Below are 18,551 nucleotides of genomic sequence, written 5' to 3' on the forward strand. Positions count from 1 at the left end.
AGCCATCTTGGATCCACGCCTTTAGTTCCCTTTCATATTCTGCTCGGGCCTCACTGGGTATAGGGTACTCTGCAACCCCATTCTTGAGTTTAGTCGGTGCCCTTCCCTCGGTCCACTTCCAAGATGCAATCCAGGCCCTCTTGCGAGAGTCGTAGTCCACTATAAAATCCGGCCGATCGATGTGAAGCGCTGCACACACTGGGGCCTCCAAGAATCGCACTTTTCCATCCCGATGAATTGCGACTCCCCCCAGCACCTTGATGGCATCGTATCCGAGCAACAGGTCAAACCCCAGGAGATTTCCTTGGGTTACGAGCACATTGATCTTAGTGGCTGCACCGGTGTCCGTGTAGACCTCGACAGTTCCAGCTCCACAGCATGTCTGGGTCTCGCCTCCTATTGTGGCGACTTTGATCTTTCTCTTAGTCCAACTTGGACACAGCCTGGCGCTCACTATAGTATGCGAACAGCCTGAGTCGAGAAGTGCTGAGCAGAGTATCCTGTTTACGTAGACGGTCATCACTGGTTGCGCCTTGTTCAAATTTTGCTCGGGGAGCAGGGCGGCGCTGACGTCCTCTCCCCTGATACGTTTCCCGCACAGTTTTGGGCTAGATGCCCCAAACCGCCACAATTAAAACAGCGCACACACCCCCTGTTGGTGCAATTCCTTGCAAAATGTCCGTGTCGGCCACAGCGAAAACATTTCCCATTGCTTGCAGGATTCTGATTCGGAATCTCCCGAGCGCCAGTCTGGCCTGTCTGTGTTGCCATCACAACTGGTTCCCCCAGGTCCTCCTCATCTTTGATGATGGCTCGAGCACGTTCCATCAAGTGTTCCATGGGCGTTGTTGAAACGCTGGTTGAGGCTCTCAATAGCTGCTTCACCCGAGTGGGAAGGCCTGCCACAAACGCGTACGCGAGTGTCCGCTCCGACACCCCTCCACCGAATAGGACTGCGAGTTTCTTTAACTCTGCGAAGAAAACGTCCATGCTTTCCTCCGGTAGAAGTTTTCGGGAAGCAAATTTTTCATAGGCCGTACAAGGATCCATGGCGAATGCCTTGTACAGCGCAGCTTTAATTGCGGTGACATCTCCCTTTTCGGCAGCACTGAGTTGCTGATACACACTAAAGGCACCCCCAGCCAATCTCAGGGGAATCACAGTGTGTACCCTTTTTATTTCACAAAGGTCGCATGTCAGCTCGACCCTTTCAACCTAGTCGACAATGGACGTGGACCCGTCAAACTCGGGTATGAGCTTTAAGTCGAATTTCGACTCGGTCATAGTCCTAGAGGGCAAATAGCTGGAATAGCTTGTAGAAAATGTGTAAGGAAAGTCCTTTAAAATTACTGCGCCCTCTGGAGATGTGTAATGTTGCAGCAACGTAAAGCAATTCAATAACCAGTAAACACCGGTTCTGCACGGAATCCAACTAGCAAGGTACCTAGATGGACGCGAACGGTTACTCAGAACGGTCCCAACAACGGTAAGATATGCTCACACCCACACGGCACGAGAAGCAACAGCAACACGATTCCCGACCAAGTCAATCATTGCTCACCCAACGTCTTTCAATCACCCGCTCTTATGGCCATTGCAGACCGGCTAAATTTGCATATTGCGAGAATTCATGTGACTTTGCGAGATATCATCCTTTACAAAAGACGGCGGCCGCCATCTTGATCTTTCTTTCTCTGTTTTCGGTCGGCGACGCCAAGCCGGCCCCGAGGTAAGTCTTTCCTTTTCGTCCGTCTCTCTTACGCATCCACACAACACACAAACACGCAGGCGCTTGTCTCCTGGATGCATATTACAGATCCGAAGACACGTTCTCTCAAAATTAGAGACAGAACAAGGTCTGACACTGCAAAAGTTAGCAGAAGATTGTCAAAGGGCAGTATCACTAAAAAACGACTCCAGAGATATAGAAGAAGCAGGAGTATCGTACATAAGGAAGATTAAAAAATCTGGCAGAAACGCAGGGCAAAGAAAGTGTGAGACTCATCAAAATCCAAAAGATTACACGAGTTATAAATACTCAAACTCTAATTACAGAAAACGAAATTACGATTCAAGTCAAAGGAACTGTAGAAAATCGGGACCAAGTAATACTTGCGGAAGATGTGAAAGGATTGTCCTTACAAAAATATCAGATGCTTCAATTGTGACAAAGTCGGACATAAGAGTATTTGTTGCAGAACAAAATATAGAGTACACCAAATGAGAACAAACGACAAAGAGAAAGACAATTCACGAAAATATGTGTTGGTCAATATTTTCGGCAAACAGATAAAATTTCAACTTGATTCTGGAGCAGATTTGTCGGTAATAAATAATTAGCACTTGGAAAAAACTGGATAAACCGACTCTGAATAAGTCAAGTAAAGGTGCTAGAACGGTGACAGGAGATGAAATCAAATTCGAAAGAGAAGTTGGCCTGCCCATTAATTTAAATGGCACGACGAAGAAATTGAAAATCTTCGTAATTAAAGAAAGCGAGAATTTATTGGGAACAGATTTTATTGAAAAATTCAACCTTTGGGATAAACCGATGAACGCTTTTTGTAAAAGAATAACCAGCTGCACCACAACGTCAGAAAATATTAAAAATGAACTAAAGAACGAATTCCAAGAAATATTCACTATGGGACTGGAAAGATGTAATAAATTTAAAGCTTCGTTCGAGCTAAAAAAAGGATGCAACACCAGAAAAAACGGAACGTGCCATTCGCCAGATGAGACAAAATAGATAGCAAATTAGACAGACTTGAAAGAACGGGCATTTTATCGAAACTAGCGTTTGGGCAGCGCCTATGGTGTACGTAAAGAAGAAATCAGAACAAATTCGAGTCTGCGGAAATTTTTCAACCGGGTTAAATAATATGCTACAAGATCACCATTACTCTTTACCAAGCCCGGAAGAGATTTTTGCCAAACTAAATGGTGGGAAAACTTTTTCAAAAGTAGATTTGTCCGACGCCTATTTGCAAATTCCGATAGAAGAAAAATGCTCAAAGATTTTATGCATTAACACACACAAAGGGTTATTCAAGTATAACTGATTACCGTTCGGGATAAAAGTCGTGACGGCGATGTTCCAGCAAGCGATGGACACAATGTTGAACGGTTTAGATTGTGCTTGTGCATACCTGTATGACATAATCATAAGGAGCGCGTCCATAAGTGAACATATAGAGCATTTAACACAAGTGTTCACAAGAATAAACGAGTACGGATTCAAGGTGAAAGAAAACAAATGTGAGTTTTGTCTAGACGAAATCAAGTATTTAGGACAAATAATAAGTAAAGATGGTCGACGCCCTGATCCAGAAAGAGCGATAGCAATTAAGAACATGCCAGCACCACATAACGTGACGACTTTACAGAATTTCTTAGGCCTCGCGAACTGCTACCAAGTATTTATCAAAGTCATGCACGACCTAAGAGCTCTGCTGAACGAATTATTAAAGAAAGAAACACCATGGATATGGACAAAAGAATGTCAAGACTCATTTGAGGAAATTAAAAAGACTTTGACGTCAGATTTATCCTTAACTTATTACGACCCAAAATTACAAATAATTGTTGCTAGTGACGCAAGCTCGTATGGTATAGGAGCATGTATACAGCATATCATGCCAGATGGAACGATGCTCCATGAAAGACTTTAACACGCCTTCTGCCGGACAATCTTCCAACTGCAGTACAACTGCGCCTTTGTAAATATGTATTATCTTTTCGTCTTAATATATTTGTTTTACCTTTACTTTCTGCGTTTGTGTTGTTATTGATACAGACACAACAATTACAAAACAAAGAAACAGAAAATAATGCTTTGGAAGCCTGGCATTGTAGGAACAAAACAAAAACTATTTCCCCCCACCCCCGCTCAAACAAAAATGAAGGATATAATGCATGGGAGATTATATTGTAACCACAAAACAGATACTACTCCTCTTACCCTTGCCTAAAACAGAAGGTTTGGAAATCCTAGACGCCTCCAAGGCACTTTCAAAAGCAATATAATCGTGCTTGGTTCCCCACCTCCACAATCATCCTCGTGATGTCATTACTGGAAAAGGACTCTGCAGTTTTTCCAAATGTACACAGAAATAGATTGTTTTATTAAAAAATTATTACATAACATCGAAAAGTCAGGGAAAAAAGGGCGTCACTCAACAGAACACTAACAATTAATGTGGAGGTAGTGGCGGTGGTGGTATCGTTGACGGTGGTGTCAGCAGTGGTATCAGTGGTTGTGGTAGCGGTGGCAGTAGCGGCGGTGGTGGTGGTTGTGGTGGCGGTTGCGGTGGCGGTGGTTGCGGCGGTGATGACGGTGATGATAGCGGTTGTGTTGGCGGTGGTAGTAGTGGTAGCGGTTCTGGATTAAGGCGGCGGTTCTGGATTACGGTGGCGGCAGATGACGATGATAGTGCGTTAGAATTTGTACTAATTTCAACATGACATATAAGTAGGTAATAATGTTTTCACCTGAAATGCGGAGATTTGAAGGGCATTTTATAATTAATCAGAAAGAGATATTTCCAGGACATTTTGTAAATAATCAGAAAGGACATTTTCAGAGCATTTTGTAAATAATCAGAAGGGACATTTCCAGGGCATTTTGTAAATAATCAGAAGGGACATTTCTAGGTCATTTTGTACTTAATCAGAAGAGGCATTTCCAGGGCATTTTGTAAATAATCAGAAGGGACATTTCCAGGACATCTTATAATTAATCAGAAGGGAGATTTACAGCGCATTTTGTAAATGATCTTTTTTTTCTGTGGTTCTTGGCCTTCTGGCAAAGATCAAAGTGTAGTATCTGTTTTTCAGGTTCTACATATTTTTGGAGGAAAAATCCTTCATTACTGATACATTTTTATTTTTGTTACCGACCAGAGTGCCCCTTTTGGGGAGCTGATTTCCCCCACAGTAAAAACCGACCGCATGCCTCTATCCTTGTGGGGAGGCAAGTAAACAACAACAAAAAATCAGAAGGGACATTTCCAGGGCATTTTATAATTAATCAGAGTAGATATTTCCAGGGCATTTTGTAATAAAATCAGAAATTACTTTTCCCAGTTACTTTTGTAATATTAAAACCTTGTTACATTAAATATAGTACCTATTTACAATGCTTCCCCATGGGACAGATTTAGACACCAGGGTTGTTTTTTAACGTGGGGAAAAGGAACAAAAAAATTATCTCAGTCGTGAAGGATTTCTCCTCCATTGAGAGAGAACAAGAAATTGAAATGTAGCATCTGAGGATAGATACTACACTTTGATCTTGTCCCGAAGGCCTAGAGGAATAAATTTTTAATAGTTTTGCCTTAAAAATGACATCAATTTTTTGTTGTTTTATTAGAGAATATTTATTTGAATATGCATAAGCCTGATGAATTCTCACGAGAATTAAACACGGAATATTCTGTGTAGCTTAATTGCCATATATATTTTCATAACTTACTACCTAGCTCTACCTATGTATTGAGCACTGTTGAAGTACATACTGAAAAATTTATGCATAAAATTACATCTTCGTATATTAATTTATGTGATTAAATGAAATAATCATCTATAATATAAATCTCACCTGTCTGTTTAAATGTATGTATGTATGTATGAATGTATGTATGCCTACACTTTCGACAGAGGAGACGGATTTTCACAAGACCATTTTATCATTTTTAAGCTCGATCCTTCGGACGAAAATAAGGAAAAATTGGCCAAAACCATTAATTCCTTTACTGGGCACTTTTCTACAGGGAGGGTAGTTTTTGTTCCACTGATATTTTTTGCAAGTCATTCAACCATCAGGTAAACGACGTCTGTTGGAATTTTTTTTGTACCAATAATGGTGCATCCCCCCTGTTTACGTTTATTATTTTTTATCTGGTTCTTATATATGATTTTTTGTATTTTGTATCCATTATGATTTTTAGTTTCGAATATTTTCGGTTTGTACGAAACTCCCTTTAATTTGGAGAAAAGGGAAATGCTAGCTCTGTAATGACGTCACGAGCTCAGCGCGTATTTCGTCCTCTTTTAAAATTCTGCTGACGAGGAGAGTGAACGTGTTGTTCATTGTCCGGCGATGAAAATGGAATTTTGATGAGCCTCCTTCAAAGAAGTAAACCTGGCAAGAAATTAATACCCGGCTGTGACGAGACAGACTTCTGAAAATTAACTACGTGGCTGCGTTACAAGGAGTTGAATTTAAAGAAAATACCTTTTTACGTGACAAGGTATTATGGAATTTCCTATTCGGACAAGCGATGAGGTCTTGCTCCTGTAATACATATGTGTCTACGGTTTTCATGCAACATGGAGAGAAGGAAAATTCTAAAAGAACTTTAAACAAAAAAATAAAAAAAAGGCACGTGCCTAACAGGCTTTCAATTGTGAGTACGCTCCTAAAATTAATTTCATATGTGAGTGTGATTAGGAGATACTACTATTTTGTATATTCTTGTTGTATTCGTTAATGGATACACACAACTTCTTTATAAGAACCAGCAGTGTTGTTATCTTTTCATTACATGTTACTTTTTTCATATGTTACTTTGGCGTTTAAGTTTAATGCCCGCAAAGGGAAAAATTTGCAACTTATTGTAAATAGAGTTTCTTCTTCATTTCAAATCAAGACCTTTAGATTTCATTTTTACCCCCTCCCCCTCTTTTGTTTCATGTTTTTTTTTTTTCAGATTAGTTACTTTAGCGTCGAATTTATCTGGAAGCAAGATAAATTCCGACATTTTGAAAATGTTTCTTTCTTTATTTAAGAGTAGTTGGAAAATTTCTGCTTTTATTTGTGGGCATTTTGCAAATTGTTTTCCGACAGTTTGCAAGTTTTTCTTTGTTTAAGAGTAGTTGAAAAAATTCTGCTTTTATTTGTGGGCATTTTGCAAATTGTTTTCCGACAGTTTGCAAGTTTTTCTTTGTTTAAGAGTAGTTGGAAAAATTCTGCTTTTATTTGTGGGTATTTTGCAAATTGTTTTCCGACAGTTTGCAAGTTTTTCTTTGTTTAAAAGTAGTTGAAAAAATTCTGCTTTTATTTGAAAACATTAGGCAAATTTTGTCCCCATATTAAATGTATTTTGGGAATTTTTTATTCATTTTTTCGGAACCCTTTGAAAATTAAGTATATTTACCTTTTCATCGATATACGCTTTAATTCATTTTCTTTCAAGTTAGGATTGAATTTAACCTCTTGAAATTTCTATTACATCCGCTACCGGACACTTCAACGTCACTTAGATTCGTTCGACTACTGTGAATTTCTCCCGTTATTTAAAAGCATTTTCCTAACTTATTTTCCCTTATTTAGAAGCATTTAAATAAGTTTACTGCTTTTATTTGAAGGCATTATGTAAATTCATGTTTCTTATTTCAGAATACTCTTCAAATTAAGTGGTGTGTTATTTTGAATAATTTAGTGAACTAAGTTACTATAAGCCTTTTATGATATGACGCATATGCCCCCTTCTATTTCGAGACGCGTTTCTGTTACTTCCTCGTCCACAACACGTCTCATTGATGCCTTCCCTTCCCACTTGTAATTTAGCGCGTCTGTTAACGCTCTCCTTAAAACACTCGGCGACTGCTATGTCCTGATTTTAGAAAGCGTGTAATGTAATTTAGTGTTTCCAACATTCGACTTTCGCTAAATAAAAATTCCCGAATTTAGCATTTATGTGTGTCTAGTGTCTTTATTTATAATATTTTACGCACAACTTTTCATAAATATTTTTCTTAATAAAAAGATTAAGCGATACGTATACTCTTTTCAGTTTCTACTCTTTAGAATTGGAGTTGTTACTTTCGTAGCCCTATTTCAATTTACATTTTACTTTTAGTTGAATTTCCACGGGTATTGCGATTTACGTTGGGAGAAACTATAGTATTTTCTGTCCCTAGTCAGCGAATAAGAAATCCTACTAGACTGAGGTAATTTTATTTTTCGACCTAATTCAGCGGGTGCGATATTTTTCGGAAGCTGGATTTTCCCCACTGTAAGAAACGACTTTTATCTAATTATACCCTCGTGGGGAGCCTAGTAAATAGAGACGCTGTGTCCAAAACCGGTGTTAGTTATATGTTGGTATTTTTCCTCAATATATTAGAAAAAAAGGAATAAGTATATACCCCATTACTTTGATTTAATGAACACGTGCGTTCTCTCACATGTGTTAAATGTTTCCAGGTTGTGAATTAACCGGACAACATTATTAGAAATATTATATTATTCGTTGAAAATATTTATTATAATTTTCTATAGCGAGTTTATACCTAGTTGCTCTGCGGACTGTGTTATTCTAAGAGTTTGTGAAAAGACAAGCCCCCCTTTTCTTTCTTAGCCCGTATTTGCATTTGGTTATTTGGATTCTTTCGAATATACACATGTGACATTGGTGGTATGTACCCTCCCCCGACGTAGTTATATATTTAAACTCTCTTCCCACTTTTTTCCTAGGTCGTATTCAGTGAGGATATTGCTATAAGAGTGTTAACGCTATTATTCATTTTCTAGTCAATTAACTTCCATATAGAAGTTTGAATTTTAAATTCACTTAATTTTAATTTTGAATCATAGTGACTCTTTTAATTTGTAACTGGGGATTGTATCCCCTGATATTTTCACAGCTCCATATGCTGTTTTGGTCTTGTTTTGTTTGTGCTATGAGGAAGGAATTTTATGCAAATATTTTTGTAACCTTTGTGTGTGCATTTTTTGTGTATAATTCTTGAACGCCTATTTTTTGTATTTGTTTGGATTTATTCGATATTTTTGAGAAAAAAAAAAAAAAAAACGCTGCACGATGTTGGTCACTTGTTCTTCCGGATTCCTTGTAAGGAAGCGAAAGTTTTATTTGGGGAAAATTATCGCCGTCTTGGATTTGTTGCGGTTGCAGAGGGAATTACCCCAGCCTTATTTTATAACAATGAAGGCCGATGTTGATGAATGGTTAGCCTCGGTGGATGATATAACTGAGTTGTTGGGTGATCGTTCCTTACGTGAGGACGTGGACTGTTCGCTAGTAGAAGCGGATGTTGTTAATGTTGTAGTGTTCTCGTCCCAGGTTCGATTCATTCTTTCGAGGTTGGCAGATGGTGTAGAGTGTGATTCCTTGTGCAACCCTGAGATATTTGAAACCCCTAGGGAGATGCTTGGTGAGTTACCGACTACTAAGCCTGCATGTCCAGACTCTGAATACTGTTTGCTGAGTGCTGGCAAGTTTGGCTTGGAAGATGTTGCATCACGGTCTGAAAGCAGTGTTGCAAGTGCCACTTCAGAGGATCTGCGTAGTCAGGCGCTGAAGTTTAATTTTTCTGGCGGGCAGTTTGCCTGTAGTATTTTAAAGAAGGTATTGGGAGTGAGATTCCCAGGTATCATGAATGGTACCACTCGTGTCCACGACTTGGTAAGTGTGGGCATGAATATTATGAAATTTATGGAGGGATTTCCATGGGATGTTGGAATTGTTTTGCCCTCTAACCATGTGAGTTCGAAAACTCGCATGTGTGGTTATCTTCCACAACTTTGTCAGAATAATGAGGAACTTAATCATGACGGTGGGATATTACTCCGGTCATGTGGTTCTGGCAATGGTCAGTGGTTAAAGGACAGGAATCTATCCTGTGTGAAAGTGCAAGCTTTGTGCACTTTAAGTGCTAATGTTAGCACTGGGAGAGAGATTCTCCATCAAGGGTATAGGGCAGAAAGCACTATATCCACCTGTGAAGGTGTAAAAACCAAGAGGAGAATGGTTTTTGAAGAGTTACGTGAACTCAAGTTGGACTGGGGCGTCCATATTCAGGTTGAGTGTAACTCGATAAAGAATCCCATGAGGGATCCTGTTGAATTTGCTGACTACATGGTGTGTAGTTCGGCTTCTCTGAGTTCCTACGAGAGTGTAGGATATGTTGTGCAGAAATCACTTGCAGAACCTTCATTCTGTGAAGTTACTCCTTTAAGTAGGACGGTTCCTGCTTGGGAGTCACATGCAGGTGTTATTGTTTTTGAATATTTTGTAAAGATCTGCTTTGACGTAGCCTACTGCAGTATTGCAAGAGCTATCGAAGTCAAGCTTGCTTTGTCCAGGGGTGTTTCTGAGGCGCTGAGAACCATCCTATACTTAGTTAGGAGTGATTTTTATAATGCTGAGATGTTTATTTCAATGCTGCACACAAGATTGGATCTCTCCTTGATAAGGGTCTTCCATAAGTATTACAACTCCAGCTACCTAGGTGTTTCTGACACCTATATTCAACTTTGTTTGTTTGGCTACATGTATATAGCTATACAAACGTTTAAAACTGCAATTGCCTTGCATAATTTGTGCAGAATTTGGGTTTCAGTTTTATTTTATTCCACCGAGTTGAACTCATCCAAGCATAGGGTTGATTGGATTCGTCCCTCTTGTAGCACCAGTGGTGGTCTCACTGGGCTCTTGTGGTTACGAGGGAGCTGAGATATTTTGGTGTTCGCCAGAGATAATAGAAGGATGAGGAGGTTGGATGGTAAGTGAACTTCTCAAACCTTTATACTCTTATATGCAAATAGTTAATTACCTGGCATAATATTCTCAGTTCAAACTTTTGTTGCAAACTAGCATCGTAGCATTAGTTTAAAATTTTTTAATTTAGTTATGTACTCCTCTGTTCTAACCTAAAACATGAATGTTTTCATGTGAATTTTTGTAGAATAAGCCTATTTGATTTTTCTGCCTTTTTGTTCTAATATGTGTTTCCTGGAGAGCTCCTGACCATACATTGTGTAGTATATGTATATAAAAAAATTTTTTTATCGTAAATTTTACAGGTGTCATCCAACTGTAGGTTGACTAGCATTTCCTGTCGGGGGAGAATGTTGGAATTTTTTTTTTTGTACCAATAATGGTGCATCCCCCCCTGTTTACGTTTATTATTTTTTATCTGGTTCTTATATATGATTTTTTGTATTTCGTATCCTTTTTGATTTTTAGTTTCGTATATTTTCGGTTTGTACGAAACTCCCTTTAATTTGGAGAAAAGGGAAATGCTAGCTCTGTAATGACGTCACGAGCTGAGTGCGTATTTCATCCTCTTTTGAAATTCTGCTGACGAGGAGAGTGAACGTGTTGTTCATTGTCCGGCGATGAAAATGGAATTTTGATGAGCCTCCTTCAAAGAAGTAAACCTGGCAAGAAATTAATACCCGGCTGTGACGAGACAGACTTCTGAAAATTAACTACGTGGCTGCGTTACAAGGAGTTGAATTTAAAGAAAATACCTTTTTACGTGACAAGGTATTATGGAATTTCCTATTCGGACAAGCGATGAGGTCTTGCTCCTGTAATACATATGTGTCTACGGTTTTCATGCAACATGGAGAGAAGGAAAATTCTAAAAGAACTTTAAACAAAAAAATAAAAAAAAGGCACGTGCCTAACAGGCTTTCAATTGTGAGTACGCTCCTAAAATTAATTTCATATGTGAGTGTGATTAGGAGATACTACTATTTTGTATATTCTTGTTGTATTCGTTAATGGATACACACAACTTCTTTATAAGAACCAACAGTGTTGTTATTTTTTCATTACATGTTACTTTTTTCATATGTTACCTTGGCGTTTAAGTTTAATGGAAAAGGGAAAAATTTGCAACTTATTGTAAATAGAGTTTCTTCTTCATTTCAAACCAAGACCTTTAGATTTCATTTTTACCCCCTCCCCCTCTTTTGTTTCATGTTTTTTTTTTTTCAGATTAGTTACTTTAGCGTCGAATTTATCTGGAAGCAAAATAAATTCCAACACGTCGGATAAAAGGCGTTATTTATACCATCCGTGACGTCACAACTGCAGTAGACACATCAATAACACATTTTTTTTTGCTTAACACACACACACACACACACACACACACACACACACACATATATATATAGTTATTAAATTAGGAATATAGAAATTTTTATACTGACCTAAATTTTGTAATGATGAAACCAAACCGGCATCTCTCAATGCTTTTGGTCCAAGTTCAACGCCTTCTCGTCCCTGGTGAAAGGATGAAAATATATCTTTAGGGGAAAGAAAGAAGAAAAATTTAAATTTCCACAAACAGAAAGTAATAAAGTTGTAAAAAAAAGAAAACAAAAAAAAATGTTTTCATTGAGAAAATAATGCGAAGATAACTTTAACACTATCTTGCATTGATGACCAACTGACCAACTAAACATCGACACGAATAAGCACATGTTTGCATTGAGTTACAGAAGTTTTCTCGTAGGTTAGTACAGTGTATTGGAGCTTGTGGTTTGAGCCGATCTCTTTACTCGTTTTTTTTTTTTTAATTATATTTATCACTAAAATGAAAGGCCAGGTGTCGTTAGATTTATTTGAAATTCATTATTCTAATCTAGCCCTCAAGAGATTATAACAACAAACTAAAGCTCATGTTCAGTTACTTCAATAAATAAACAATATGGTAGAAACAATGCCTGAAAATTGTTTTTGTTGACGGACAAAACCAATGAATATATGAGTTTGTAAAGTTTGATATTTAAAAATATTTTTTCAAAACTTGTCTTTTGTCGGAATTTTATTCTTTTTAAGGACCTCCTCGCCATTAACAGTGCAAAGGGAAAGGGTGGGGGTGTCAGCATTTTAACCAACTTGTAACCCTCCCCTCTCCTCATCTTGCCCGCGTCTAGCAGTCGATGAATTGAAGGACCTTTCAGCGGGCGTCTCTGTCACACACACACACACACACACACACACACACACACACACACACACACACACACACACACACACACTCGCTCTCTCTTTCTCTCTCTCTCTCTTACTCACTCCCATTTTCTCTCTTTCATTTCTCTTTCTCTCCCTTTTATGTCATTTTCATTTAAGTCCTCGCGTACATTTTCCTTTCCCCCTCTCTCTGTTAATGCCTTTCCCTAGTTTGGGGTAGCCACCAGCATTGCTTAACGCTGATTGGCTGGACAATTCCAATCAACTTTGTGAGACCTTTTCTAATTAGTTCCAAAAAGACATCGGACAGTGAAGTCCTGTTTTTTGCTTTTTTTTAAATTCCGTCAGGTCCATCGACGTAAAATACTCAACCGTCCTTAAGGGTGGAAGGTCTTTGAGAGGTTGAAATTGGTGTTTCAAAAAACACCATTTATTCAATCAACAATTCCCCCACTCAATCAACAATTCCCCCACTAACCAACAATCACGAGGTTGTTTGCTCAGCAACCGAAAAGGCTAACATGCTTGCCAGTCGATTTGCCTCAAACTCCACACTGGACCCTTCCAACCCCCCCCTACCTGACTTTCCTATGTGGACAGACGCCACGCTAGACGATCTGAAAATCACCTCTGCTCAGGTGCATGCTATCATAAAAAACCTTGACACTTCAAAGGCATGTGGACCCGATCTCCTCCCAGCTGTGCTATTAAAAAAGTGCTCAGCCGAAGTAGCTTCAGTTCTCTCCAAACTCTACAACAAATGCCTTAATGAAGCTTGCTTTCCGGGCTGTTGGAAAACTGCTTCTGTGGTACCAGTATTCAAGAATTCTGGCGAAAGAACTGACCCATTAAATTATCGCCCTATTAGCCTCCTCCCACTTTTTGCCAAAATATTTGAGACCTTAATTAACCATGCTCTAGTCCAGCACCTTACAGATGCTAAACTTCTGATCGACCAACAATATGGATTTAGACAAGCCCGTTCCACAGCAGACATCCTCACTGTAATCTCTGAACGCATATACCATTCACTGGACAAAGCGGGAGAGGGCAGAGCGGTAGCTCTAGATATATCTAAGGCTTTTGACAGGGTATGGCATGAGGGTCTCCTCAGGAAGATTAGATCATACGGTATCACTGGTAGAATACTTAACATAATTAAATCCTTCTTAGATAAGAGAAAAATCCAGGTTGTCGTACATCTAAACAATATGATATAAATGCGGGAGTGCCCCAGGGATCTATCCTTGGACCTCTACTGTTCCTGATATTCATAAATGACCTCCCCGACAAAATTGCCTCTGAGATGGGTATATATGCTGATGACACCACTCTCTATAGCAGGCACGACAGGAAAACAAATGAACATATATCTAGAGTAATGGCAGAAACACTAGAGGATGACCTCCAATCAGTAGTGGAATGGGGACAAAAATGGATGGTCACGTTCAATGCTGCCAAGACTAAACTGGTTTCATTCAATAATTACAAGAAACCTACTCTACCACCTATAGCAATGGCCAACGACTCTTTATCTGAGAGTACGTCTTTCAAGCTCCTTGGCCTAACGTTCACAGGAAACATGAGTTGGAACAATTACATCGAGGGCATTGCCAGGGCTGTTGCAAGGAAGGTGGGCTCTCTCTACCGTGCTAGAAAACTACTAACACCCGAAAGTATCCTGTACCTCTATAAGGCAACCATTCGCCCATGTATGGAGTATTGCTGTCATATTTGGGCTGGTGCATCGGCTACTAGTCTCTCGCTCCTTGATAGGGTTCAAAAGAGAGTCGCAAATCTGATAGGTCCTAAACTGGCATCTAAGCTTCAGCCTCTGTCCCATCGACGAAGCGTTGCATCCCTCTGCCTGTTCTACAAGTATTTTAATGGTGAATACTCTGATGAACTGCAAGCACTTGTGCCCCCACGACGTGAACACCCTCGACAGACCCGACAAGCTGCAAAATCCCACCCCCACACTGTAGAGATCCCTAGATGTAAAAGATCTTTCTACTCCGGTAGTTTCTTCCCCAGAACCGCTAGACTTTGGAATTCCATTCCAGGTCACTGCTTCCTCAACTGTACTGACATGCAGAAGTTCAAGTGCAACGTGAACCAACATCTTGCTGCCCAAACCCCTACATAGTACCCCAGTAGTTGTTTCCCCTGATAGTAGCCCCGTACACCAAAGTGGCAATGTGCCTTGTTTGGGGTGAAAATGCAATAAATAATAAAAAAAAAATTGAAGACGGTAACCCCTTTCAGAGAGAGGAGACCAACGTAAGGAGCGTGACAGAGCCTGCCACTAAGAAGAAATAGCAAGACTACACTTTTCAGAGAAAAGGAAAATTAATTCGGAGAAGAAAAAGAAACCTCAACCCTTTCAGAGAGAGGGAAAAATAAAAGGAAAGAAAGAAAAAGAATCATATCCTTCCAGAGAAAGGAAAAATTATTTCTGGAGAATCTGAAGAAAAGATAACCCCCTTTTTCAGAGAGTTATACCTTTAAACCCTTTGAAGGTTTTGTTTGTTTAAAAAAAAAGAGAAAGAGAAGAGGAGAGAAAAAGAAAACTTTGAAAGAACTTGGCAACTTGCATGTTTTTCTTTTCAGGAAAAAAAAGAGAAAAAAACGTTTTTGTTGAAAAACTGAAAAAAAGAATATTTTCTATTTTTTATGTGCTTTTACTTCAGCTTTTCTGTCAAATGAGATTTGTGTTTTGTATTTGTTTTCTATTTTTATTTCATGTTACAGGTTTTTACAACCTGAGATTAGGAAAATATAAGCAACCGTAACTATTTTCTTTAAATAAATTCGGATCATTTAAATTCTTTTCGGGGTCTGTATTTCTTTTGCTCATTTCTCTTTGCTTGTTTAATTTTTCCTTTTTTTTCCTTTAATTTAGTACCTTAAAAAGCGGATATTAGTGACCCCCCCCAAATCCTGTCACTTTTTCTAAGATATAAACCAACTTGTTTCATTAACTATGAGTTTCTTGTCATTTTTGTTTTCTTACTCAAAGTAACATTATTTACCCCCCCTCCCAATGCAAAACAAAGAGTACGAAATACTCACAAAATTTATGATGAATCTAATGGTGGCATAATTTTCTTCTTTTTTTTTTTTGCTTTTACAATAATATTGTGGGGTCTTCGTTTGCACTGGACATACTGGACAAAATAAAGACAATGTTTTATTTTGTTTAATTTAATTTATAATTAAAAATGATAGAAATTAAAATAATAATAATATGTGGGTTCAAGGTTGGAAGAAGAAGTACACAAGTATATATATTCATGGCAATAGTGCCTTGCTTCTAGTATTCAATATCTGCATTGAAAAAATACATCTTACACAACTGAAATCATAGATTACAAAATACATCTTACACCACTGAAAAGCTAGTAAACATGTCCTATTAGTGGATTAAATAAAAGGTTTACTTTGAAACACAAAAAATTTGAATGATTGGTTAAAATGCGTTTTAACATTTCTTTTTATTATTAATCATGTACTTCAATGAAGGAGAAATCCTTCTAGACTGAAGTATATTTGGTTTGGTTTTATAAAGTGGTCCACTGGTCAATAAGTTAAGAAATGAACTCTCCCGGTAATAAAAGGAAATGTTAATGTTTAAAGAAATAATGGCTCAAAAAAAAAAAAAAATGTCTGTGCCCCCCCCCCCCACTCTCTCCTCAAGAGATAAAAAAGAAGACTCTGTCCCATGGGGAGGCATTATAAATAGGAACACACTCTCTCTCTCTCTCTCTCTCTCTCTCTCTCTCTCTCTCTCTATATATATATATATATATATATATATATATATATATATATATATATATATATATATATATATTCTTTCCGAGACTTGACACTTTTCAAAATGAACGTCGGTAGCGAGGTGGGGGGTGATATCGTTCAAAAACATGGTCAAAAGACCATAAATTATTAGCGAGGGTAGAAAAAAAAATTAGTATGTTTCCTTATGTCTGGTGAGTATGGTGGTTGTTTAAAAAAAAATGTTTGGAAATGGGCCTTATTTTTTATTATTTTTATTTATTTATTTATTTTACACCAAATAGAATGTGTCGGATTATTTTAGGAGACAAGGGAGGTATGTTAACCCGTCTTTTATAATAATTTATAGGATCAAGTAAAGATTAGATACCCGTAGCAGACGACAAAAATAGGCAAACAATTCATGGGGCACCGGTTGTTCGACCTTGACATTGCTGTTAGTTGTTTGTAAACTTGTAAACAGGTCAAATAGCAGACATATTCGAATGTTCGCGAGCAAGATTTTTCAAAAATATATTTACAAAACTTTTAAAGATTTAAAAGAAAGTATATATTTACAAAACATTTTCTTTAATAGTAAATATTTACAAAACTTTTAAGGATTAAAAAAGACTTTTTTCTATTTACGCAAAACTTTTTGTGTAAGTAACAAAACGAAAACGTAAATGTAACAAAATATATTCAAATAAATGGGTGTCTTTCTGAGTGCGTTTTTATTTTTTTTAATTTTTTATTTTTTTTTTAAATTCAATTTTCACTTCAAACAAGGCACAGTGCCACTTTGAAGCAGGGGCTACTATCAGGGACTTAATTAGCAGGGTCATTATGAAGGGAGATGAGTAGAAAGATTTACATTACACTTGAACTTCTGCATATCAGTACAGTTGGGAAAGCAGAATCCCGGAAGGGAGTTCCAAAGACCTGCAGTTCTGGGGAAGAAACTATTAGAGCAAAAGGCTTTCTTGCACCTAGGGATCTCTACTGTAAAGGGATGAGACTTAGTAGCTTGTCGGGTTTGTCGGGAGTAGTCGAGGAGGTACAAGTGTTTGCAGTTCGTCAGAGCATTCACCATTAAAGTATTTGTAGAACAGGCAGAGGGATGCAACATCTCGTCGATGGGACAGAGGCTGAAGCCTAGATGACAGTTCAGGACCTATCAGGTTGGCGACTCTCTTTTGAACCCTGTCCAGGAGCGAGAGACAAACAGCAGATGCACCAGCCCAGATGTGACAACAGTACTCCATACATGGGCGAATGATGGCCTTATAGAGGTACAGGATACTGTCAGGCGTAAGTAGTTTTCTAGCATGGTAGAGGAAGTCAACCTTCCTTGCAGCAGCCTTGGCAATGCTCTCAATGTATCTATTCCAGTTCATATTCCCTGTAAACGTTAGGCCGAGGAGTTTAAAAGAAGTACTTTCAGGTAATGTGTTCTTGGCCATTGCTATTGGTGGTAGAGAAGGTTTCTTGTAGTTATTGAAGGAAACAAGCTTAGTCTTAGCAGCATTGAATGTGACCATCCATTTTTGTTCCCATTCCACTACAGATTGGAGATTATCTTCTAGTGTTTCTGCCATTTCCTTGGATATGTGTTCATTTGTTTTCCCCTCATATCTGTTATAGAGAGTCGTGTCATCGGCAAATATACCCATCTCCGAAACAATTTTATCAGGGAGGTCATTTATGAATATCAGGAATAATAGAGGTTCAAGGATAGACCCCTAAGGTACTCCCGCATTTATGTAATATTGTTTAGATGTACGACCGTCGAGGACAACTTGGATTTTTCTCTTACTTAAGAAGGATTTAATTACATTATGAATTCTTCCAGTGATTCCATATGATCTAATTTTCCTTAGAAGACCATCGTGCCATACCCTGTCAAAAGCCTTAGATATATCAAGGGCTACCGTTCTACCCTCCCCTGTTTTGTCCAATGAACGGTATATACGTTCAGAAACTACAGTTAAGATATCTGCTGTTGAACGGGCTTGCCTGAATCCATATTGTTTGTCAGTCAGG

At 38.4% G+C, this 18,551-nt stretch overlaps 1 protein-coding gene across 5 annotated transcripts in view; it reads right to left on the reverse strand.

The window, feature by feature from the left end:
• Nucleotides 1-18,551, reverse strand: part of LOC145291326 (arginase, hepatic-like) — a 646,066-nt gene that overhangs the window by 158,316 nt on the left and 469,199 nt on the right. For all 5 annotated transcript variants that reach the window (XM_080137078.1, XM_080137079.1, XM_080137075.1 and 2 more), the window contains one exon: nucleotides 11,969-12,041. In XM_080137078.1, coding sequence (XP_079993204.1) covers nucleotides 11,969-12,041 — 73 coding nt within the window. The remainder of the gene's footprint in view (nucleotides 1-11,968; nucleotides 12,042-18,551) is intronic.

Source organism: Euprymna scolopes, chromosome 12 (genome assembly GCF_053919585.1).
Source record: "Euprymna scolopes isolate OS-2025 chromosome 12, ASM5391958v1, whole genome shotgun sequence".
NCBI classification, from domain to species: Eukaryota; Metazoa; Mollusca; class Cephalopoda; order Sepiida; family Sepiolidae; genus Euprymna; species Euprymna scolopes.